This window comes from Oratosquilla oratoria, chromosome 27 (genome assembly GCF_046742065.1).
Source record: "Oratosquilla oratoria isolate Oo_2021 chromosome 27, ASM4674206v1, whole genome shotgun sequence".
Classification (NCBI taxonomy): Eukaryota; Metazoa; Arthropoda; class Malacostraca; order Stomatopoda; family Squillidae; genus Oratosquilla; species Oratosquilla oratoria.
Window position 1 is genome coordinate 12,966,081 of NC_134803.1, and position 26,921 is coordinate 12,993,001.

Consider the following 26,921-nt stretch of genomic DNA (forward strand, 5'->3'; position numbering starts at 1 on the left):
CCAGTTGCTGGTGTACTGACCTCCTTGTGTGAAAAAATACAAGGACCCAAGAAAGGGAGATTGTTGGGAGTTGTGTGTATGTGTAAAGAGTGACTCTCTGGCCCAGTCTGGAGACCAGGTGCTGTGCCAATAAGGCTGTGCCTCCTTGAGGAAGGGTGTAAGTGGGAAAGATATTTCTAGAGGTCCAGTAAATCAGTTTGTAATACCACAAACTCTTGTAAATGAGATATTGAAGTTACTTCATGATAGTGATTGTAGCTCACATCCAGGAAAGGATAAAACTTATAGACAAGCACAACTTAAATACTTTTGGCCAGGTATGAAGAAATCTATATAATCATATATAGATTTCTTCATACCTGGCCAAAAGTATTTAAGTTGTGCTTGTCTATAAGATTTATCCTTCTCTGGATGTGAGCTACAATCACTATCATGAAGTAACTTCAATATCTCATTTACAAGTTTGTGGTATTACTGATTTATTGGACCTCTTGAAATATCTTTCCCACTTACAATTGTTTTTCTATACAAATTAAATTCCTCTATCTTATACCCCTTTGGTAGCTTTGGAGGATTTCCTCTTGGGTTCATCAAATACTTGATTAATGAATCACATGTCTTATCCCTCTGTTCTCTTATTAGCATTTCCTCATCTAAAGTTACTACTTCCTCTATACTACAAACAAAATTAATCAACCCAGTCATTGGTTGACTAATGTTTCTAGAAAGTGCATCTGCCGCCACATTCTTTCTACCTGGAATATATTCAAATTGAACTTCATAGCACTGAAGTATTGCAAACCATCTAGCAAGTCTGCCCCTTAGATTCTTATGCTTAAATAAGTTCTGAATAGCTGTATGATCAGTCCAAACTCTGATTGGATATCCTAGTATCATATCCCTAAAACTTTCTAAAGAATAAATTACTGCTAATGTTTCTTTTTGTTATAGAGTAGTTTCTCTCTGCATTATTACAAAGTCTTGAAGTGTATGCTATTGGTTTCAAAGTTCCATTTCTCTCTTGCATCAGTATGCCTCCTAATCTTATGTCAGATGCATCAGTACAAAGATTGAATTCTTTTTCATAGTCCAGAAATATTAGAATAGGTGAACTCGTGAGTTTATCTTTCAACTTGTCAAAAGCTTGCTGTCTCAATACATGGTGGAACTGCTTCGATGTTGAACACTGCAGCACCTACCTCCCCTGCTCACCAGACATTCCCCTTTTGCTCAAAGCCCCCCTTACCCCCATCCATCAATCTCATCCTTGGTCTTCCCCTCAAGTTCACTCTATCCACCTCTGCCTTCCACATTTTTTGTTCATCTTTCTTCATTCACTCTTTCCATGTGCCCAAACCCATCCCACTATTCTTTTATCTACCTTATCTGCTAGCTCCCTTTCCACTCCTAATTTCCTCCTCACTTCTTACTCTAACCACCCTTGTAACACAAACTATACTTCTCAAACACATTTAAATTCCTATTTTTGCCTCCCTGAAATTCCACATCCTTACCTCATACTGTCTTTGCATCAATTCACAGATACTATTTCTCATGACACTTTTTATTCCCGATACATTTACTTGCTTCCCTCATTCTATAGCTTACCTCCACCTCAGTCCTCCATTCCCTATTATATGCAACCTCAAATATTTAAAACAATCCACATCCTCTGACCTCTCCCCTTTAGGACTTATTTCCAGTTTACTAATACCTTGACAAAACAGGACACTATCCAAAAAGATCATGGTGGCAGACATAAATACCATTGACAAGAAATGGTTAACCAACTTCATTACAGGAAGACAGTGCAGTTACCAAAAATAACCAAAAGACTATACAATGGAGTCCCTCAGGGTCAAATACTTCTACCTTCACTGGTCAATCTCATCATGAGGGATCTCCCAACTTCAGAACCAGAACTAAATAACAATGATCTGTTATATGCAGCTGACCCAACATTAAATACAAATCAGCAGCAAGGAACACCCAAGCCCAATTGAATAAATTAAAACAATGGCTCAAAAATGACAGAATTGAAGCTTCACCCCAGAAATCAACAGTGACACTGCTCATACCAGACAGTTTTTAATAATAATAATACAAACATACACATATACCAAGGGGTTTTTCTCCCTTACAAGCAATGTTCCCTCTAAGCTGTATTTACCTAGTTGTATCTTTCAGCATCCAATCTGATCTTAAATTCTTGTATAGTTTTTGCACTCACTGTTTCCTCATTCAATTTGTTCCAGATATCTGCCACACTGTGTGGGAAGATGTTCTTTTTCAAATCTCTTCTGTAACTATCCCATTGTGTCCCTCCCCAGATACCTATTTCTCATGGAACTTTTCATTCCCTCCAATGCATCTACTTGATTCCTTCACTCTAGAATTTATTCATATGACCTTCAGCTTACATGATGATCTGATAGTGAAAACTGACATGAAAATAAGCCTACTAAAAATATATTGCAAACAAGGTCTTTGGTCAACTTAAAGATATTCTAATAACAACTATCTGCAAGCAAATCATAAGAACTATCCTTGACTATACTCCCACAGCATGATTCCTATCACAAAATGATAAACACCAACAACTTTAAAACAAAACCAAACTAAGCACTTAAACACGGAAACTAAAATCTTCCCCATAGAACATCACATGAAAATGACACATAGTTCTATGTTAAAATCCTAAACACCAACCACCTATCTCATTACAACATGCTAGAACCATCATCTGACATAACATTTTTGTGTAGTTGCCAACTTCCTCCATGAAACTCCATTCTTCTCCTGCTACCCCTTTATCCCTCACTACCTTCTACACTTTTTTCAACTTCTCCTGATCTTTTTTCTTTATCCTTCTCATGCAATTTGATTACTCTGAGTACTTCTCTACCTCCCTTCCTTTTCCTCCATTCTCAATTTCCCTCCTACCATTAATATGACAATCTCTGCTCTCTTCCATGAAAGCATTTATGTCTAGAACTCTTCCTTGGGGCTGCACCTGGTATCATGTATGTTTTCTTACCAAATGAACCATATACCATAAGTACATTTGTCATTGGAAAGACCACAGGACAATAAAGATTTTTTTTTTTTTTTTTTTTTTTTTTTTATTATTGTCTAATACGTCCCATAATGATTTCTTGTCAGCTTGGTTTCTGTTGACCATGTTTTCTGCACATTCTAAGTAAAACCTTATGTTTTTCATTACATATTGTATTAATATTCTTTCAATTGATACTTCTATACAAATACTGTACTATTAAAGATTAAAACTGCTTGCTGTGCTCCATTTTAGGAGTACATCAATTTAGATTTAGGAAACTGCCAGCAATTTGGCAAGAGATATAATAGATTTGTCCAGGCCCATGCATCCATCATGTACAAAAACATTTGTGCAATTATGAGATTTGACTCTCCTTCACATTCGTTCTTTGCATTCATGTTAGCTATCTACTAGTCCAATACAATCAAGTCATCATCCCCATCCCCGTCATCTTCTTGCATCTGCTGCTGAAGTTGCTGATGATGCATGAGGAGCTGCTGCTGCTGAAGCTGTGGGAGTTGATGGAGTTGCTGAAGCTGTGGAATTTGATGCTGCTGTGGGAGTTGATGTTGTTGTTGTTGTTGTTGGAGCTGCTGCTGGAGCTGTTGCTGAAGTTGAAGCTGTTGTTGGTGTTGTTGAAGCTGTTGGTCCTGCCCTTCCTCCTGCTCTTCATGTTCCTCATCCACTTCCCCATCCTCATCACTAGAGTCTGTGGGTGCTTGAACTGATGTTTGACGGTTAAAGAGGTCCAGAGTCACAGCAGATAGGAACGCTGGATATGAATTTTCTTGTCGAAGATAAGCATCAACTAAATCATCCAACGAGTTTGAAAAATCCGTTTCAAAGAGTTGTAGTTCACCTTTAGGAGTTTGCTGAAAATAAAATGAAAAGTATGATAATTTTCTTTGGTGTGTGTGTGTGTGTGTGTGTGTGTGTGTGTGTGTGTGTGTGTGTGTATGTATATATATATACATATATATATATAAACAAACAAATAAATAAGAGAGAGAGAGAGAGAGAGCAAGAGAGAGAGGCTCTGCCTTAATCCTGTGTAAAATTTTCCTCAAATAACACCCCTCCTAATCTGTGTTACATACATACCTATGGCTTTTTCCCCCCTTACAAGGGAGGAAGCCAAAGTCAAAGGCATAAATCCACTCCCACCCATTTCATCCCTACATACTCCGCCCCTATTCCCCACATCTCCCTCTCCCTTTTCTTCGCTCCTCCTGGATGACAGGCCATCTCTGAATCTCACCCACTGCCCTGAGTCAGAACCAATGTAGCAAGACACAGCACATCCACAGCAAGGCTGCTTCATTTAACCCCTTCTTCCATATGATTGTGCCTATGTAGGTGTCATGAGGTGCAAGTGGGTATATGAGGATGCTGGTGTTGGTGTCTTGATTACCGTATTTTCCGGCTTAAAATGCGCATCGGGTTATAATGCGCACCCATACATTTCGTTATCTCAGTACACAGATAGCGCGCACCGACGTATAACGCGCATTCCAGGAAAAGTCACTGGTGGCTAAAGCTCGTGAACTGCATGTATGCGACTCCTGCTTGCGTTGGTCCATTGTTTTGTGGGAAATTTGAGCCATGAAAAGTTTATTGAATACAAAATGTACATGAAAAATTTCGGATTTTTACAGAAAAATTGTAATGTACTATCCTGAGGGAATAATTCATCTCAAGTTTTTATCGCCATGCAGCAACAAACTATGTTTCGGTTCATAAGTGTCTTTACTGAAGTGACGTTTAGTTTAACAAACTCTCACAAGAGGGTGTTTAGTGTAGGCTAGATTGGCAATAGAACTGTCAATCTCGGCCCTGATCTAGCATATTCCCTGTGAGCTAAAACGGCCAACGTTCATGATGTTGGTACCAGTGCTGTTTTACGGATCCCAAATATTTGCATAGACTACGATAATTAATGTTAGTAAAAATAAACCAATGAAATAACGGCGATTAATTACTTAGTATCATGTGAACAAGGTTACATGGAGAAGTATTTTTCATTGGCTAGAGCCACCGCTGGGAAATCTGTTGATTTGTCACTAAATTAAGTGTCAGTTTAGGCATCAATCAGGACACAATTAAGAAAAAGTTGGAACTACATGTACCGGTAAGTGACTCATGTTGTGCGTTGGTCCCTTATTACTTTGTAGCTTAAATAGTTTGTAGGAAATATTATCTAAAAAAAGTTTATTGAAAGTAATATACAGAAAAATTTCGGGATTTTTACAGAAAATGTTCATTTTATATCTTGAGGAAATAATTCGTCTTTACCATTTTTTATTTAATACCGAAACAAACTACAGACTGTTTCGTTTTAGCTTTGAACCTGCAATAACAGTGGTGAAATAGGACAGTCTGTCATCGAGGTGACGTTTAGTTAATATAACTCCCGAAAGAGGGTGTTGTAGTCAGGTGTTTGACACGAGTCTATGAACGGCCGCAACCATACCTAAAGTGAAGCAACAAAGCCAACATAAAAATTCAAACTAGGATGCTGTGAACATGGGCAAATATAATGAATATTGATCATGTTTCATGGTGTTTAGGCCTATTTAAACATGAAAAATAAGATTCGATAGATACCTACCTATACCAAATATTTATATAGCCCATGCTGGCGTATTCTTTCATGTCACCATGGCTGTTCTTCTTGTTCTCACGGAACGTCATGGAGAAGTGTGCCGTCCCGACTTTGTGACGGCCAACATCGTCATGTTGTGAAAAAAATTACACACACAGCCGCAGAATATTTATCGTAGACCGTAGATAATGCGCACCGACGGATAACGCGCACCCCCCATTTTTAGGCCCTTCCAACGGAAAAATGTCGCGCACTATACGCCGGAAAATACGGTATATTTATTTTGTAACTGTAGCTGTGAACAATACAACTGTAGCTTTATATTTCATAATGTGAGTACAATGATGCATCAATGAATAGTTATACATCAGGCAGCTGATGATTGATTGATTTATGGAATTTTTGGCTCAAAGGCCAAGCGCCAGAGCCGGTAGGCCATTCAGCGCATATTTATCTTATATAGATAAAAATTGAAGTAAAACAGTTAAAACAATAAACATTCACAAAAACACATCACAACAACATACACTCACAAGCATTCATATACACAATTTTAAATTTCATAAAATAAATTGATGTCTTTTAAAAACATTAAAACATTCTTCACACAAGCTTCCTCCCCTAAAATTTGTTTAAAAGATAATTTTGTTAAAAAATTTGCCCTGCGCTTATTAGAGAATGCAGGGCACTGAATTAAAATCAGGCAGCTGATGCTGCCTGTGAGACTGACTTGTATTGAAGAGGTCAATTGGTGCCACCCTCCTCTCCATCCCTTCATGCTTAAAAAAGAGAAGATGGGAAGAGATCCCTTTGGGGTGTGTCAAAATATCATTCACACATACTCCTTCACCCCCACCACCATCCACAACCCAAACCCTTCCATGCAACACAGTAACACTTCACCCCATACCATACAACACATAATGGAAGACTGCATTATACACAATCATGCACGCAAACAACACAACATACGCTGTATAAAGGATTTGTGGGAAAACCCAGTTTCGGCTATGGCATTCCTTGGGGAGACGGGACTGCTCGGACAGACAGTCTAGGGAACGACGACAACAACAACAACAACACAATATCATTCATACACACCCATTCTCCACTCACCCTTATCTTCTGTCTTCTCCCTTCCTTCCTCAACAGACATTCCCCTCTCTACCAATGCCCCTTTTACTCTATCCATCCATCTCATCCTTGTTCACCCTCTAATGTTCATTCTTTCCACCTCTGCCTTCCACACCTTTTTTACTAATCTTTCTTCACTCATTCTTTCCATGTGTCCAAAACATCCCAATACTCTTTCATCAACCCTACCTCCCAACTGTGAAGAAATCAGCAAAACATGCAAGAGAAAAAAAATTCACCCTTTCACTCCCAACTCACTCATCTCTTTTACTCCTTCATGCTCTAATCAAAAGAAGACTGTACTACAGTAATTCCCCAGCAGTATTGTCAGTTTGACAATAAAGGAATAAAGGGGAAATAGGAATTTGTAGAAGAAAAGTTGTGTTTTAAGGAGGAAGTGATAAAGTGCATAAAGATGATATGTGGGATGATGGGGATGGGAATGAACAGGAGATAGTGAATGGTGGGATGGAGAGGTGAAGGGAGTGGTAGGAGAGAGGTGAATGAAGATTAGTTTCAAAGTAGAACCAAGGAAGCATATGAGCAGTATAAGAAAAGATAAGGAAAATGCAAGGTGAGGGACGCAAAGAGGAGTGTAGATGTAAACTCGGGTAGGAGTATTAATATATATATATATATATATATATATATATATACACACACACATATATATATACATATATATATATATATATATATATACATATATATATACATATATATATATACATACATATATATACATACATATATATATATATATACATATATATATATATACATATATATACATATATATATATATATATACAGGAATACCTCACTATATGACCAAGTGCTATAAAGTAGGTAAAACAAATGTTGGGTGTATGTGAAAGCCCCAGGCAAAAATTGAGGAGAGGGTTGACAGGGTCCATGAACACAGCCCCCCTATTTACATGTAAAACTAAGAATTAAAGTACATTGTGGTTGATAAAAATGTATCACTATTCACTGGGACCCATTCAGTGTTGTACATACTATATATACACATATATATATATATATATATATATATATATATATATATATAATACCTACATATATCAATGGATTTTTCCCCCTTACAAGGGAGTTAGCCAAAGTCAAAGTCCACTCCCACATATTTCACCCCCACATACTCCACCCCTGAAACGGATTGTGAATCACTACAGGAAGACCTGAATAAGATATGGAACTGGAGTCAGAAATGGGAAGTGGACTTCAATATTAAGAAGTGTAGCATAATGGAGTTTGGAAAAAGTGAAAATAGAATATCAGGACAATATAAAATTGGAACTATGGAGGTAAAGAAAGTAGGATCTGAAAAAGATTTGGGAATAATTATCTCAAATAACTTGTCCTATGATAAACAAATAAACAAAATTGTCAGAGAATCTTACAACTTGCTAAGATCAATAAAAGTGGCATTTACATATTTGGATGAAGAAATGATTAAAAAAGTATTGGTCACACTGATAAGGCATAAGCTAGAATATGTGGCGACATTGTGGTCACCCAGTACCAAAAAAAAGAAAAAGAAAATAGAAAGAATCCAGAGAGCAGCCACAAAAATGGCCTCTGCACTTTCAAACTTGTCATATGAGGAGAGATTGGCTAAATTGGAGTTACCAACTCTGGAGCAAAGAAGAGAGGCGACCTACTGACCATCTACAGAATCATGAAGGGCACAGAAATACTCAATAGAGAGGACTTGTAAAACTGGGACATAAGAAACACAAGAGGACATGGAAAGAAACTCAAAAAACATAGTTATAGAAGAGATCTGAAGAAGAACAGTTTTCCACATAGAGTAGTGGACACTTGAAACAAACTGGGCAAAAAAAAATAGTGTGTGCAAAAACCACTCATGAATTTAAGACACTGCAAGATACAAAGGCGGGACACCATGAGCATAGCTCCCCTTCCCGTAAAATACAAGGTAAATACACATTTCACCCCCACATACTCCACCCCCATTCACCATCCCTCCCTCTTTTCTTGGTTCCTCCTAGATGATGGGTCATTGCATCTCCCCCATTGCCCTGGGTCAGAAGCAATGTAACAAGACACAGCACATCTACAGCAAGGCCACTTCATTTAATCAGTGACCCCCCCTTTCCATCCCCTCATGCAGAAAAAGAGAAGACTGGGAGAAATCCCTTTGGACTGTGGCAAAATATCATTCATACATATTCCCTCACCTCTACCACTCCCTTCCATGCATCACTGACATTCCTCTCTTTCCCAGTGCCCCTTTTAACCCATCCATCCATCTCATCCTTGGTTGCCCCCTCCTGTTCACTCCCTCCACCTCTGCTTTTCACACCTCTTTTACTAATCTTTCTTCATTCATTCTTTCCATACGTCCAAACCATCCAAATACTCTTTCATCAACCCCATATCCAAATTCACTTTCTATCCCCACCTCCTCATTTCTCACTTTATCCACCCTAATAACTGCTACCATACTTCTCAGGCATTTCATCTCATATTTAAACTCTTCCTCTCTTATGTTCATGTTTCTTTCCCATGCAGTGCTGTTGGCACAATCACTCCTTCATACAATCTCCTCTCAGCATCCATTTCCAAATATCTATTTCTCATTACACTTTTTAATCCACCGAGACATTTACTTGCTTCTCTATCTAAATTCTACCTCCACCTCCACTCCTCCCTTTCCTACCACATTCACACCCAGGCATCTAAAGCTATCCCTTAACACTCACTTCCAATTTGCTGCCTTCCTCTCTCCTTGTACATCTCATCACCTTACTTTTACCCACATTTATCTTCAATGAAGAAAGCTAGTGGTTCTAAGAAAATGATTATGATGAGAGAGGGGTACAGAAAATGATGATATACAAAGAGCATTGAAAATTATGAAATCTGGCAATTCACCTGGGTTGGATGGGTGTCATGTGGAATGACTAATGAAGGGAGAAACTGTTATAGTGGACTAGGCTAGTAAGGTTTTTTTATTGTGTAATAGAGGGCAACAGTTTTAATCAGTCTCCCTATCCGAGAGAGTTAACACTTTGACATGGTGGATAGGCTTGAGAATCTTAATGATTACAAAAGCTATGTCGATAGAGAGGAAATCTCTGGAGGGTCACCCATATCAAACAGGTTTTGTAAGAAGGATCAGACAAAGAGCAGCTCAAACACACAGTCGCAGGACCCACTGCTACACTGGCACGTCGCTGATGGCAAACAGGGAAATTCCTCATAGATATATGGGGTACCGTCATAATGACAGTGTGCACCACTGGGTACCCTATAGATATAGGGCTTCACCAAATATAATGAATAAGGTGACACCAGAGAAATATCTCACCAGAAACCAGTTGGCACGGAGGTGAGATTACTGACAAAAAACCATGAACAGTACAAACAAAACAAAACTGGGTGTTCCTGTTGGATCATCATCTCCTAAAGGTCTAACTGCATTGCCTCGTCTGCTTACGGACAGTGTGCCACTGAATGTGAGTAAGCACTGTCCAAGCAGATCCAACTGTTGGACATTAAACAACATGAAGAAAATGAAGATCTATAATTACAATGTAAGAAGTCTCTCAGAAGACCACAGACTGGAGAGTTTAATGGAAGACCTAGACAACATCAAGTGGGACATCATAGGACTGAGTGAAATCAAAAGAATAGAAGAAAAGCTGATACAATTACAAGATGGTCACCACTGGAGAGGTAAGGACAAAGAAAGATCTAGTGGAGTAGGATTCTTGATAAACCGAGAGGTTGCTGGTAACGTAGTCAAATTCAGTAGTTTATCGGACAGGGTAGCTTGGATTGTGATTAGGTTGTGCAAAAGATACACTCTAAAAATAGTTCAGGTTTATGCACCGACTTCAAAGAGTTCGGACGATGAAAAAGAGTCATTCTATGATGATTTAAGTCAGGTAATGGATCAAGAAAAAAGTAAATACATATTGGTAATAGGCGACTTTAATGCTAAAGTGGGGAAGAAGATGGGAGATGAAACATGCATTGGGAAGTTTGGAGTAGGTGAAAGAAATGAGAGGTGAGATGTTAGTAAATTTTGTGTAGGTGTGTAGGTCGTAAATGGACCTGGAGAAGTCCAAATGGAACAAGGAATGAAATAGACTTCATATTGCGAGATGAGAGTAAAAGCGTTAGCGATGTTACAGTGATAAATAAAGTCAACATAGGTAGTGACCATAGAATGGTAGGTTGCACAGCTAAAATCAATTTCAGAGCCGAGAGAAACAAACTAGTTTTAAAAAAGAAAATAAGCCTTGCAGAGGTTAAGGACAATAAGAAGAAATATCAGTTAGAAATTAAAAATAGATTCAAAGCTCTAAGAACTAACAAGGACACCATCAAAGATATTAATTTGAATTTAGTGAATATCATTAGGGAATCAGTAGAGAAAGTAGGAAGTACAAAAAACACTAGAGAAAAGAATTACTCCAAAGCTACAAATGACCTAATTAAAATAAGGACCATGCAGATTAAAAGCATGAGAGATGAAATAGAAAGAGTAGAACTAAACAAGCTTATCAACAACAGGCAGAGATCAGAGAAAAGAAAAACATGGATGAAATAGAGGAAACTATTCAGAAAGGTAAAAGTATTAAAGAGACTGAGTGCAGACATGCTTTAGGAAGACAGCAAATGATATGTTTGAAAGATAAAAATGGAGAAATAATTAAATGTAGCGATAAAATAGTAAAGTGTAGAAGGAATTTACCAAGAGCTATACTTGTCAAAGACCGTAGCTGAGTCAGTAAATTCATGTGTAGACATTAGTAGTGTACCAGAGATTACAAAGGAAGAAGTAGAATTTGCTCTAAAAATTATGAGATGAGGAAAAGTACCTGGGGAAGATGGTATATCAATAGATCTATTGAAAGACAGGGAAATTAGGTCATATAAAATTAGCTCAGTTGTACACCTAGTGCTTACATCAAGAAAGTGTTCCTGAATCACGATGCAATGCTATACAGTGAGTCCTCCTTATATGGTAATTCTTTATCTAGTAAATTCACAGTTATGGTATTTGGTAATTACTACCCACGATTCTATTTATGGTAAGAAAAATTCACAGATACGGTATCCGCTAAATATTTTGAAGAGGAAAGAGCAGGGAGAAGGTACGTCTGTCCTATTATTACATGTTATAATGGGTAAGGTTTTCAGGAACACATATGTACCGTATAACAAGGACTTACTGTAGTGATTCTACTTCATAAAAAAGGAGACCAGAATGACCTTAGCAACTATCAACCGATTAGATTGCTATCAAATGTATATAAAGTATTCTCCAAGATCCTTACAAATAGACTAAGTAAAGTTTTAGATGAAAACCAACCAAGAGAACAGGCAGGCTTTAGGAGCAGATATTAGACTCTAGACCATTTCCAGGCAATAAACCAACTACAGTCGAACCTCGAAAGCCTGGACTAATTGGGGGGAAGGGCGGTCCGGTCATGCCAAAAGTCCGGTCATCGAAAATGTCTCCCTAACACCCGTAGATTTTCGTAGCGGTATACGTATAGGTAATGTATATAGCATAGAAACACATAAGAATAATACTCTAACACTGTAATAATAACAATACTGTAATAATACTAATAATTCTGTAATAATAATTGTAATACAGGCATGTAAATGTACTGTACAGTGTACTGTACTGTATTTTTTATTACGTACACTGTAAATATCGGAAGGTATGCACGCGGGACAGTGGTGGCGGCCAGGGTTGCCGCGTTTTCTACACTGCCGTGTAGAATGGGAGTGTTGCCATACCAGGGCATACATTTTTCTTGGGCGTGTGCAGACTCATAGCAAGATATACTTGTCAAACATTGAAAAAATGTTGGTTCTAGTTTTTTTTATTCTTGAATGTATATAAGGCCCCCATGCCCTAACATATTCAGTAAGATATAAAAATTATTTGTTATATATTATTATCACTAAAGAAAGCTGAAACTTTAGCGTAGAATTATTTTCTACACCGTGAAAACGTATCTTTTGGGGTATAATATTTTATAAGTAACACAATTACCAATAAAAGTCATATTTTGATGTACCATTTATCATTTGATAACTAGTTCTATGATTTTTAAACAAAAATTTGAGTTTTTGAATGTTTTGAACAGCCCGCTGATATGTAGAAAAAAATTCCTGTCCTTAAGCAGTTGCCACATACCGCTATTCTACTACGTTTTGGTACAAAATTCTACGAAACGGCAGCCCTGGTGCTAAAAGAAAGCTGAAACTTTAGCGTAGAATGTTTTTCTACACCGTAAAAACGTATCTTTTGGGGTATAATATTTTATAAGTAACACAATTACCAATAGAAGTCATATTTTGATGTACCATTTATTATTTGATAACTAGTTCTGATTTTTTAAACAAAAGTTTAGTTTTTGAATGTTTTGAACAGCCCGCTGATAATGTAGAAAAATTTTCATGTCCTTGTGCAGTTGCCACATGCCGCTATTTTACTACATTTTGGTACAAAATTCTACGAAACGGCAGCCCTGGTGACGGCTTAACGGGGCCGGTTTTGAGTACACGTGTATGGCCGTCGCTGCCACCTACCGGACAAATAGGGAACTTTGCTTGAAAAGTCCGCCCTTTGTTCATTTAAACCGGTCATACGAGGGTCCGGGCATTCGGGGTCCGGGCTTTCGAGGTTTGACTGTAATTGAGAAAATGACAGAATACAATATACCTCTGTGTTTAGCTTTTGTAGATTACGAGAAGGCCTTTGACTCGATTTAATAAATAACAATACTAAACTCGCTATGCAAACAGGGTACAAATGAACAGATCGTAAGAGTTTTAGAAAAGATTTATGTGAAAGATACCGCTATAATTCAACTGCATAAAGATACAGAAAAGATCAAGATCAGGAAAGGATTATGGCAAGGTGATACCATTTCACCCAAACTATTTACAATTTGTTTGGAAGAGATTTTCAGAAGGTTGAGTTGGGAAAAGAAAGGTTTGAAAATTAATAGCGAATATTTGAACCACCTAAGATTTGCAGATGACATTATTCTTATTTCAGAAAGAGCAGAACACTTGCAAGATATGCTGAGCATTCTAAACAAGGAAAGTCTCAAAGTAGGTTTAAAATTGAATAAGAGTAAAACCAAAATAATGTTCAACACGAAAGTTCAAAGCAAAGAGATTGTAATTGATGATGAGAATCTTGAGGAAGTTGAAGAGTATAATTATTTAGGCCAGATGGTGAAATTGACAAAAGATCATGATAATGAAATAAGACGCATTACAATTGGTTGGAAAGTGTTTGGTAAGTATAATAAAATCCTGAGAGGCTCTCTACCTTTATGTTTGAAACAAAGTTTACAATCAATGTATTCTACCAGCAATAATCTACAGGTGTGAGACTTGGAAGCTGACAAGGGCGATGGAAACAAAGCTAAGGACTGCACAGAGGAGAATGGAGAGATCAATGATGGGAATAACACTTGAGAGACCAAAGAAAGCACATTGGGTGAGAGAGCAGACTAGAGTGAAAGATATTGTGGAGGCAGTAAAAGAGAGGAAGTGGAATTGGGTAGGTAAGTTAGTGCAAACGACTGATGAGCAATGGAGCAAGTGTGTTACTGTGTGGACACCGTGATATAGGAAGTGTGGAAGAGGGAGACCATACAGAAGGGGAAGAGATGAGATAGAGAAGTTTGCAGGAGTGATGTGGCAGAGAATGGCAGTCATGTGATTCATGGAATGCTATGAAGGAGGCCTTTGTTCAGCAGTGGACTCAGATTGGCTGATTTGATTGATTGATTGATATAATGGAAAAAGGGACAACTATGAATTTAGTACTTTTAGAGGCAACTATTAATTAATCAATTAAACCCCATCAGACACTCCAATCCTACCACATAAAGACAATGTGATATGACACAGCTCTTCTACAGCAAGGTCCAACAACCACAGCTGATTTACCTTATTACTTCTTTATACAGCAACCCCCTCTTCATCCACTCAATACACTCTATAAGCTGAGAACATCTCTTCAGATATCACCATTTCATCCATCTACTATGTCTCCTCCTTTCACTTTTACCTTTTGCACTTTTTTCCTTGGCTGGCAGACATTCCCTAGGCATATAGAGTCCACTTCATTCCATCCATCCACCTCATTAATAGTCTGTCTCTTAATTTCATTCCATTTACTTCTACTTTTCACATACTCTTTGCTAGTTCTTCCTCATTCATTCTTGCCATCAGCCCAAACCATCTCTGCACTCTTTTATCTATTTGACAGCTAATTTTCTATGAAAGTTCCCTGCCAAATCTCTACATTTCTCTATCCATTTTTGTAGCACTTACTAATTTCTCAATGACATTGACTCTTCCTCCATGTCTCTGATATTCCAAATCCTTGTTCCATACAGTGCGAGTTACAATCACTCCTTTATACAACTTTCTCTTTGCATTCAACCCCAAATATCCATTTTTCATCATTTTCATTCTTCCCAGACATTCACCTGCTTCCTTTACTCTATAATTCACCTCCACATCTACTCCTCCACCTTGCTAAATTTTGTACCTTTGCATGTGTACCATGACTAGGCACACAAAACTATGCAATGGAAAAGATGATGTATCATACAAACCTCAAAGAGGAGGAAGTCTTCTGGTGACTCTGCATAAATGTTGATTAGTTTGTACTGGTTTTCCTGGGTAAGATCATAACGGTAGCCAGTGAGACGGAAAACTACTTCCCTCATTTCTTGTGATTTCTTCTTGAAGACTTCCATGAGTCTTTTATTCTGTAGTTCCATGGAATTAGCTTTCTTTTGAAGATCTGTAATGAATGCAAGATAACATGACTTTAATCCACCTTTTCCTTGGTCTACCTCCTGTTCTCACTACTGACACTTAATTCATGAACCTTTCAAGGATATCTAGTTTCATTCAATCTCAACATTACCAAACCTCTTGGGTTGGCCTATTCTACTCTCCCAATCCCACCAGAATCCCACTTCTTACTCATGAACAACTCTTACTCCTTCCTTTTTCATATTTTGTAACTCCATACATAGCATCCTCAAGGATCTTACTGCCTCCACTAACGAGAAGAAAGTTATGAGTGAATGTGGGTGAAAGTAAAGTTATGAGACATACATGGGGCAGACTTGGAGTTTGAGTGAGGCAGAAAAGAGAAGTTTAAATGTGTTTGAGATGAAGCGTCTGAGACAGGGGTTACAAAGGTGGATAAAGTGAGAAATAAGGTGTTGAGGAGGAGAGTGGGGGAGGAAAAGAATATGGCAGATAGAGCAGATGAAAGATTATTGGGATGGTTTGAGCACACGGAAAGGATGAGTAAAAAAAGATTAGCAAAAGTTGTTTAGAGGGCAGAAGTGGATGGGGTTAATCACTTCCATATGGGGACGCCTACGTAGGCAGCATGAGGAGCAAGTGGGTACGTGATGATGCCGACGTCGGCATCTTGATTATATTTATTGTAGTCGTACCTACATAACCTCCATTCTCTCTAAACTGGCTTCATCATATTTTCTATGGTTATCAAAATTCACGGGTGAAAGAGAACGAATGATTGAGCACCGACTTTATTTTTTATAATGCGATTATGACGCAACATCGAACGTCGGGCAGCTAATGCTGCCAGACGTGCGATGTGCCCCGGAGTGAAGAGGTTAACTTGTGGGAATGAATGATGATGAGATGGATGGATGGGGTGTAAAGGGTTTTGAGCAAGAGGGGAATGACTGTTCAACAAAGAAATGAGAAGGCTTGCGATGGGAGCAAGTGTAGAATGGCTGTGTATGGATGATACTTTGATGCAGCCCAAGGGGATTTCTCCCCATCTTCTCTATTTTCCACAAGAGGGGTTGGAAAGGGGGGGTTCACTGATTATGTGAAGCAGCTTTGTTCAGGATGTAGTGTGTCCTACGGCATTGCTTCTGACCCTGACAGTGGGCAGGAGACTGGGATGACCCTTCATCCATGAAGTGCTCAGATAAGAGGGAACCACATGGGTGGCAGATGGGAGAGGAATTGGCAGGATTGGAACAGATGGGACAGGTGGGAGTGGAATGGGTGGGAGTGGGTGTGTCTTTGACTTGACTACCTCCTTTACAAGGGTGATCACCTGGTGTATATATTTTTATGTAACCATCATGAATATAATATATATATATCACTCACAAATAAGTTAATACAGCTGAATAGGATCAATCTGTCAGTCCACTGTCCTAAGTCTCCTGTAGGAAGAGTATGATGTACTTGGGGTAACATATAACTGTAAATGTGGAATTGGATGTGGAGGTGAATTACAGAAGGAAGCAAACAAATGTCTGGTTGGAATGAAACATTTCATGCATATCAGGCATACTGGGATGATTGCAATGAGAGGATCATATGGAATGTGTCCATGGTGCTCTATTGAACAGATTTATATTAAGAGGTTGAAAAGAACAGGCTGAATATAAACGAGATGCTGGGCATAAGGCAGATTTATAAGTTTTTGGGAAAAGGTAAGGATGTTTTTTGGACATTTATGGATTTGGAGAGGGCTCAAGACATGGCAAACAGGTAAGCATCATAGGAGGTATTACAGATATATGGGATTCAGGGAAAGTTGTTAAGGGCAATTTTTACAAGAGTAGTAAGGCTTGTGTTTGGATTGAGAATAATGAGAGCAAGAAGTCTGAGGTGAGGGTGGGGCAGTATCAGGGCTATACCATGTCTCCATGGCAGCTCAATGTGTACAAGGATAAGGTGGTACAGGAGATAAATATGAGGGTAATGGACAGCAGATTGAATGATTAGAGAAAGAGGAGGGAAGTGGGAGGAGAGCCAGAGGTTTAAGGACAACACTGCACTTGTGGCAGGGTAAGCAGGTAAGGTGGCAAGTAAGGTCTAGGAAAGTCAGTGATGGAGTTTGGGAAGGTATGTGACAGGAGGAAATTGAATGTAAATGTGGGTAAAAATAAGGTGACAAGATATTCAAGGGGAGAGGATGGCAGCCATGGGTACAGTACCGCCAGAGATCACAGGAGCATCACTGTGAAACCTCTGCAAGTTGGTGGTGGCTGGTGGGGTGGGGAAGAGAGAGAATAAGGGGATCATAGCTTGAGGGTCCTAGTTGGTGGCAGGAAAATATTAGTACTATATTATATTACTAATAAGTTAATACATATACCAATGGCTTTTTCCCCCTTATAAGGGAGGTAGCCAAAGTCAAAAGGCATAAATCCACTCCCACCCACTCCATCACCACACACTCCACTCCCACTCACCATCCTTCCTTCTTTCTTTTCTTGGCTCCTCCTAGATGACAGGTCATCCCTGCATCTTGCCCACTGCCCACTAGGTCAGAAGCAATGTAACAAAACACAGCACATCCACAGCAAAGTGGCCTCATTCAATTGGCAACCCTCCCTCTCTGTCCCCTCATGCAGGAAAAGAAAAGACAGGGAGATATCCCTTTGGGCTGTGTCAAAATATCATTCACACATATTCCCTCACTCCCCATCCCTCACCCACTCCCTTCCATGCATCACAGCATCATCCATACACAATCATTTTCCACTCATTCCTATCTTCTGTCTTTTCCCTTCCTTCCTCAACAGATGCCCTCTTTTCCAATGCCCCTTATACCCCATCCATTCATCTCATCTTCAGTCACCCCCTCATGTTCACTCCATCCACCTCTCCTTCCACACTTCTTTTACTAATCTTTGTTCACTCATTCTTTCAATGTGTCCAAACCATCCCAATAATCTTTCAACAACCCTATCTCCCAACTCCATTTCCACCCCCACTCTCCTCCTCACCTCCTTGTTTCTCACTCTATCCAGCTTAGTAACTCCTAACATTCTTCTCAGGCAGTTCACCTCAAATACACTTAAACTCGTCCTCTCTTATATTTCATGTTTCTGTCCCATACAGTGCTGTCAGTACAATCACACCTTCACAAATGTCTATTTCTCATTACACTTTTTAATCAACCAAGGCATTTACTTGCTTTTCTCAATCTACATTCTACATTCATCTCTACTTTCCTGCCACATTCACACCCAAGTATTTAAAGCTATCCACTTCCTCCAGTCTCTCTCCCTTAATACTCGCTTCCAATTTGCTGCCACCCTCTCTCCTTGTGCAACTCATCACCTTATTTTTACCCACATTTATTTGTGACTCCAGCCCTGCATCGATGTCACGATCATTGCAGATCAACGGCACAATCAAAGCAGGTCAACATCGCAAGCACCATAGATCAATGTCACAGTCATTGTAGATCAATGTCACTATCACTGTAGCTGGACATCACACTCAACACAGACTCACATCACAATCACTGTAGCTGGACATCACAATCAACACATATCAATGTCACGATCACCATAGCTCAACATCATGATTAATGCAGATCAATGTCACGAGAGCTGCAGATCTACATCATGATCAACGCAGATCGACAATGGCTACACCAGGGATATCACTGCTTCCATCATTGCTGTCTGCACCACCCCCAGGTGGTTCTCACCTTCACTGACGTCACTCATGACCAACCTGCTTCAGATATTGCTCCCACCAACATCAACCACTTCTGATGTTGCCACTGCCAATATCACCACTACCATCTGTACCAGTGTCATGTCCCCACACTTTGCAGGGGAAGGAGGGTAATGTAGTATACACATGTACCCCACAAGTATGCTTGTAGCTGCAAAGTGATGCATGAGAGTTGTGTGGTAATCTGACCTGTCTCAATGCTCAAAGGTTAGGATGGGTCACTCCAATTAGGTCGCGTCTGGTCAAGGCGTCAGATCGGCCCCAAGTGAGCAGGCAGAGATTCAGAGTCACATACTGTATTCATTCATTCAGTCTGTTCTGTAGCTCATTGCTAGGCCTTCGCACTCGGTCCCCCACATGGGGACCACGCCATGTCAGTCCTTAGGCCAACACATAAGTAGCCACCTGAATAAAGCGCATAAGCCACACGGAGTGTCAGTCTCTCCCTATGTCACCTAGTTCAGTAACATACACCCATATGTTACACATATATACATATATATATACATATATATATATATATATATAGTTATATATATAATGTATGTATATATATATAAATATATACAGTGTTCCTTCGCCACTTCGCACTTCACATTTTATGGCTTCAGTGCTTCGCGGGTTTTTCCAAAATATTAATAAAAAATACAGCCATATCAGCAGCCACATTGCGGAAAGACGTGTTGTTTCATGCTGATGCACGAGAGAGGTTTCCCTGCATGCCAAACAAAGAGATGAATTGACTCAGAGGCTTTGTACATGCCTGTACTGTGCTGTACATGCCACAGGCACTCATACAAGGCACATAATTGGTTCCTGGCGCGACATTGACCAATGAGAGCACGAGTGGATTTATCCCATGAGCTAATTGGCTGCGCATCATCACAGCCTCACCCAACATCTTCCCTTGTTGTGCCTTGCCAGTCTCGTCGACGATGTTGACTGTCTCACATACTATATCTTAGTGTTGTGTTCGCAATAACTTTTTATTGTTTAAGCAATAACCATTTTTTTTTTTTATTAGTTAAGCCCTTACAATGCCACCCATCAAATTTCAGACTTGTCTCCCTGACAAGCACAGTAGCAACAATTTGTGAAAAGGTCATCAAAAATAGATGGGTTAAACATTTGGAAGAAAAAACTATACTGAATCCAAATCAATTTGGATTCAGACAAGGAAGATCATGTACAATAAACTTGATCTGCTTCTACTCAAGATTAATAGATATAATACAAGAGAGAGATGGTTGGGCAGACTGTGCCTTTCTGGACCTACAAAAGGCATTTGATAAGGTACCACACAAGAAACTAATAAGGAAGATAGAATCAATAGGTGGCATCAGAGGAAAATTATTGGAATGGATGAAAGACTTCCTGACTGGGAGGAAAATGAGAGTAGTAATTAGAGACAAATTCTCAAATTGGGAAGAAATGATAAGTGGTGTCCTGCAGGGATCAGTACTGGCCCCGATCATGTTTGCTATATACATAAATGACATGGATGAAGGAGTAGAGTGTTATATGATTTTCTTTGCAGATGACGCAAAAATAATAAAGAAAGTAAAAACAGAGGATTGCAACTCATTACAACAAGACTTGGACAAAATCTGGAAATGAACTCGAAAGTGGGAAGTGAAATTCAATATCAAGAAACGTAGTATAATGGAACTTGGAAAAAGTCAAAACATAATATCGAGAGATTATAAAATTGGTGAAGAGGTAAAAAAAGTAAACATGGAAAAAGACCTTGGAGTGATGATCAGCAAAGACATGACACCGGATAAGCATATTAATAAAATAGTCGGAGAAACCTATAATTTATTTAGGTCAATAAAAGTGGCATTTGCCTATTTGGACGAGGAAATGATAAAATAAATCTTACATATATCTTAACTACACTAATAAGACCAAAACTCAAGTACACAGCAACACGATGGACACCCAGTACCAAAAACAATACAAAGCAGTTAGAAAGAATACAAAGAGCAACAACAAAACTGGCACCAACTCTTTCCAAAATGACATATGAACAAAGACTGTCCAAATTAGAATAATTATTACCAACTCTGGAAAAAAGAAGGGAAAGAGGAGACTTACTATCTATATAATTATGAAGGGAATGGAAATCTTAGATAATAATGACTTCTTGAAATGGGACAATGAAAAAACAAGAGGACATGAAAATAAACTAAAAAAAAATAACTACAGAAGAGATCTGGAAAAAAAAAAGCTTCCCACAGATACTGTAGATACATACATATACCAAGGCTTTCTCCCCCTTCCAAGGGAGGTAGCCAAAAAGGGAAAGGCATAAAAACACTCCCACCCATTTCATCCCTAAATACCCTCCACACCCCTCCCACCCTTCCTCTCATCTGAGCACCTCCTGGATGACGGGTCATCCCTGCACCCTGCCCACCGCCCTGGGTCAGAAGCAGTGTCGCAAGACACAGTACATCCACAGCAAGGCCGCTTCATTTAATCGGCGACCCCCCCTCTCCGTCCCCCTTTGCATATACAGGTAAACGTCGACTTACGATGGCCGCGACTTACGATTGTTCGACTTTACGATGACGACGACGATATGATAATTTAACCCCTTCCATACGTTGCCGCACACGTAGGCGTCATGAGGAGCAAGTGGATTCGCGACGCTGCCATATCGGCGTCTTGATTATATTTATTGTAGTCGCCCCTGTGTTTTTACATTCAATCAAATGTGCCCTGAATCCCATTCTCTGTGGTTTTCAAAATTCGCGGGTGAAAGAGAGAACGATCGATATAAGCGGTGACTATATTTTATGATGCGAGTATTATTACGTCACGTCGTACGGCTGGCATTGGCTGCTGCCCGCGAGATTTAAGGTCCGTACTGAAAATACATATTATAGTGTTTGAATATGGTAAAAAGGATAAAAATGATTAAATAAACTACTGTACATGTTTAATAGGCTATATTCAGTATCTCTGGTGGTTAATATACAGGTAGGCTAGGTACAGTGACCACGGAACAGAGTGATACACAAATTGGGGATCGACTTACGATGAAATCGTCTTACGATGGCTCTATCGAAACCTAATGCCATCGTAAGTCGACGTTTACCTGTAAGGCGAGGACGGGGAGAAATCCCTTCGGGCTGCGTCAAAATTTACTCACACATACTACCCCACCCCCACCCCCCCGCCCATTCCTCCTCATGCAGTCACAACATCATCCATATACAACCATTCTCCACTCACCTCTGTCTTCCGTCCTATCCCCATCCATCCACCTCATCCTAGGACGTCCCCTCATGTTCACTCCCTCCACATCTGCCTTCCATACCTCTTTTACTAGTCTTTCTTCACTCATTCTTTCCATGTGTCCAAACCACCCTAATATTCTTTCATCAACCCTATCTCCCAAATCCTTTTTTACCCCTGTTCTCCTCCTCACCTCCTCATTTCTCACTCTATTCAGCCTAGTAACCCCCATCATACTTCTCAGACACCTCATCTCAAACACATTCAAACTCCTTCTCTCTTCTTCTCTTATGTTCCACGTTTCTGCCCCATACAGTGCTGTTGGCACAATCACTCCTTCATACAGTCTCCTCTTCGCATCCATTCCCAAATGTCTATTCCTCATTACACTCTTTAAACCACCAAGGCATTTACTCGCTTCTCTCAATCTACATTCTACCTCCACCTTCACTCCACCTTTTCCTGCTACACTTGCACCCAAGTATCTAAAACTATCCACTTCCTCCAGTCGCTCTCCCTTAATGTTCACTTCCAGTCTACTGCCACTTTCACCCCTTGTACATCTCATCACCTTACTTTTACCCACATTTATCTTTAGCTTTCTTCTATCACATACTCTCCCAAACTCTGCCACCAGCTTCCTCAATCCCTCCTCTGACCCTGCCACAAGCGCAGTGTCGTCCGCAAACAACAGCTGGCTCACCTCCCACTTTTCTCCATTTTCTTTAACCATCTCCAATCCCTGACTCACTACCCTAGCATTCACCTCTCGCACCACTCCATCCATGTATAAGTTGAACAGCCAGGGCGACATAACGCATCCTTGACGAAGTCCCACCTTTACTTCAAACCACTCACTCTCTCCATTTCTAATCCTAACACATGCTCTACTACTCTCATAAAAACTCTTGACAGCTCCCAAAAGCTTTCCTCCTATCCCATAAATCTGCATAACCTCCCACAGTGCCTTTCTGTCTACCCTATCATAAGCTTTTTCCAGATCCATAAAAGCCCAAAAAACATCCTTCCCCTTTCCTATAGCTTTCTCACATATCTGTCTTACCACAAAGATCTGATCTACACAACCTCTACCCGTCCTAAATCCACACTGTTCCTCACCAATTTCTCCTTCTGTTCCTCTCCTAATCCTCTCAATTAAGATCCTCCCATAAGCCTTCCCTACTACACTCAACAGGCTAATCCCTCTGAAATTACTACATTCACACTTGTCCCCTTTTCCCTTGTAAAGAGGAACTATACAGGCACTACTCCAGTCCTCCGGTACTCTACCCTCTCTCCAGCAAACATTAAATAACCTCACCAACCAGTCCACCATCACTGAACCTCCCTTTTTCAGACATTCTGCATGACATCCATCCAGACCAGGTGCCTTACCTGCTTTCATCATCTTTACAACTGCCTTCACCTCATCCTTCCTTATTTCTCCTCCATTCTCCTCACTCATCACTCTCATTTTCTTCGCATTTCCCACTGCAGCTATCTTTCCTTCCCTATCCTCCTTCACATTCAGCAACTCCCTAAAATATTCTGCCCATCTTCCCCTCACTGCCATCTCTTCCATTATCATCTCTCCATCTGTACCTTTTACCTTTTCTTCCCTACTTGATTCGCCTCCTCTTCCTCTCTTAATTTCTTTCCAAAACATCTTTTTATTACTTTCAAAATTTTCTGTCATACTCCTACCCCATTTCACATCTGCTCTCCTCTTTGCCTCCTTTACCTTTTGCTTTACTTCTCTTTTCTTTTCTTTGTACGTCTCATATGACTCCCCTGTCCTCTTTTGTAACCAATCTGTGAAAGCTCGCTTCTTCTCTTCTACAACCTTCTTTGTTTTCCTCATCCCACCATTCACTACCCTTTCTTCTATTTTCCCCCCTGTCCTTCTTGTTCCACACCACCATCCTTGCACACTTTAAGACTCCCTCCTTGAACCATCCCCATTCCTCCTCCACACCCATCTCTGCTCTATCCTTTACTCCCCTCCCCACTCCTCCTTCAGCTTCTTTTCGTACTCCTTCTCCTTTTCCTTTTCATTCAAGGAGTTCACTCTAAGAAACCTCCCTACCTTTTGTCCCTTTCCTCCTTCTCCATCTATCCTCCACTCTCAGCTTACCCTCCACCAAAAAATGAACTGATTATTCCCCCACCCTCTCCCCTTAGCACATGTACATCCTTAACAAATTGGCTTCCTCGACACTCCTATCTACAACAAGAGAACAAGACCGCTCTATCTACACCCTTACAAATCCACCACCCTCTCCCATGTGTTACTTATGCTTGACTTTCTCCGAAACACGATTTGAGAATCAACTCTCTTTCTAGAGTGGAGTAGTAATAGGATTCTTTCCTGAGAACTCCACCGCATTTGTAGTGAAGAATTTAGCCCTAGCATTAAGATGAAATACATTACATTTCTTCCTAAACCCTCTTTCCACTCAAACTCTGTTATCCGAAGGCCTCCCTTTCTTACCGACTCCTTAGAGAGCCCATATGCACTTAAAGATACCCAAAAATCTCCTTCCCAGTTTTCACCTTCATCCCATTATCCTTGAGGAGACCTCCTTCCACTCCACTACACGGATTACCTATCTCCGTCACTTACTAGAATGGCCACCCCTTCCCTCCCTCGCCCAGTTGCTTCACTCCTGATAACCTCCCACTTACATCCCAAACTTGCGATCAGCACCTTCCCCTTGGGAACTTAGTTTCACTCAAAGCCAAGGACATCCATCTTTCTCTCAAGAAACCAGACTACCTAGTCTCTTGGCCCAACGGGGACCAGAAAACGCATGTCGTCTACAGGATACCTTAGGGTGCTGGAACGAGGCCCTCCAGCACCACCTTATGCCTTTCCTTTTCTTTTTAAGAAATCTGACCCCTTGAGCACAGGGAGAGGATGCCTAGTCCCTCTCCCGTCCCTTTCTTCTCGCTAGTGGTTCAAGTAGATACGGCAGTATTCTTTTCCCCCAGACCTGGAACAAAGAGGAATGCTCCCCCCATCACAGAAAGGAATACTTCATAAGAAATGGTACAAGGACAGCAAACAAGGTTTGGGGGAGCAGCTTAAACGAGGGACAGTCGCTTCCCATCCAAACAACAACCACCGCGAATGGGTTTATTAAATTAGACAAAATGACGCGCTCTGGTTCGTATAGACCTAACGCGAATGCAGAGCGTAGGAGGACGAGAGGCCAATACCCCAAATCAGACAAACAAACAGTGTGTGCAAACACTATTCAAGATTCTAAGAAAAAACTTGATGCCGAGAGATACAAAGACAGGTCCCAAGAGCATAGCTCCCTTCCCATATAATACAACTAGGTAAATACACATACACAAAAATTCCTGGGGGGGGAGCAAATCCTACTTTACGGTTTATCTCACCACATCCACTCATCTGGTCTTACACAAAAAATTTCAACACTGTATATATAAATAAATATATTATATATATATATATATATATATATATATATATATATATATATACATATATATATATATATAATATATATATATATATATATACATTATATAAACGTATATATAATACATATATATATATACGTATATATATATACATATATATTATACATATATTATATATACATATATACATACATATATATACATATATATATACATATATATATAGATACATATATATATAGACACATATATATATAGATACATATATATATATAGATATATATATACAGATATATATATACATATATATACATATATATACATATATACATATATATACATATATATACATATATACATATATATATATATATATACAGTGGCCGCGAAAAGTTTGGGCGCAAAATTATAGGCGGCCAAACTTTCCCCTAAACTCAAAACATGCGAAAAATACAACTTTCCGCCCAAACTTTTTGCTATTTTTCAATGCTAGCGTTTGTACCCGTATTTAGCCGAGACAATACGCACTACTTGGCAACTCTGTTTAGGCGCACTCGATGTCACGTGGAGTCAGTTTCTAAACATCTCTCACGGGGAGTAGTCTTTTTTTTGCGGTGGTCTCTGTTTTTGTGCCTTGATATCTCCATAATGGGAAGTGGTAGAGCTGGAAAGAGACACAGTTACAATCATAACCCTCTATAAGGAGGGTTATAAGTGTAAAGATATTGCTACTCGTGTGGGAATTGGAGTGCGTCAAGTGCAAAAGTGGACCAAGAAATTTCGAGACGGAGGAAGTGATATCATTCTTACTCCAAAGCATCGCTCTGGTCGGCCAAGGAAGATATCAAATCA

At 39.6% G+C, this 26,921-nt stretch overlaps 1 protein-coding gene across 8 annotated transcripts in view; it reads right to left on the reverse strand.

The window, feature by feature from the left end:
* Positions 1-939: 939 nt before the first annotated feature.
* Positions 940-26,921, reverse strand: part of LOC143039904 (mitotic spindle assembly checkpoint protein MAD1-like) — a 186,487-nt gene continuing 160,505 nt past the window's right edge. For 7 of the 8 annotated variants that reach the window (XM_076210254.1, XM_076210251.1, XM_076210252.1 and 4 more), the window contains 2 exons: positions 15,449-15,639; positions 940-3,930 (listed from right to left, as the gene is read on the reverse strand). In XM_076210254.1, the coding sequence (XP_076066369.1) occupies positions 3,469-3,930; positions 15,449-15,639 (653 nt within the window). In that variant the 3' untranslated portion in view covers positions 940-3,468. Of the gene's footprint in view, positions 3,931-13,332; positions 13,498-15,448; positions 15,640-26,921 lie in introns of those variants that run through there. The other variant, XM_076210255.1, reaches the window with a different exon arrangement.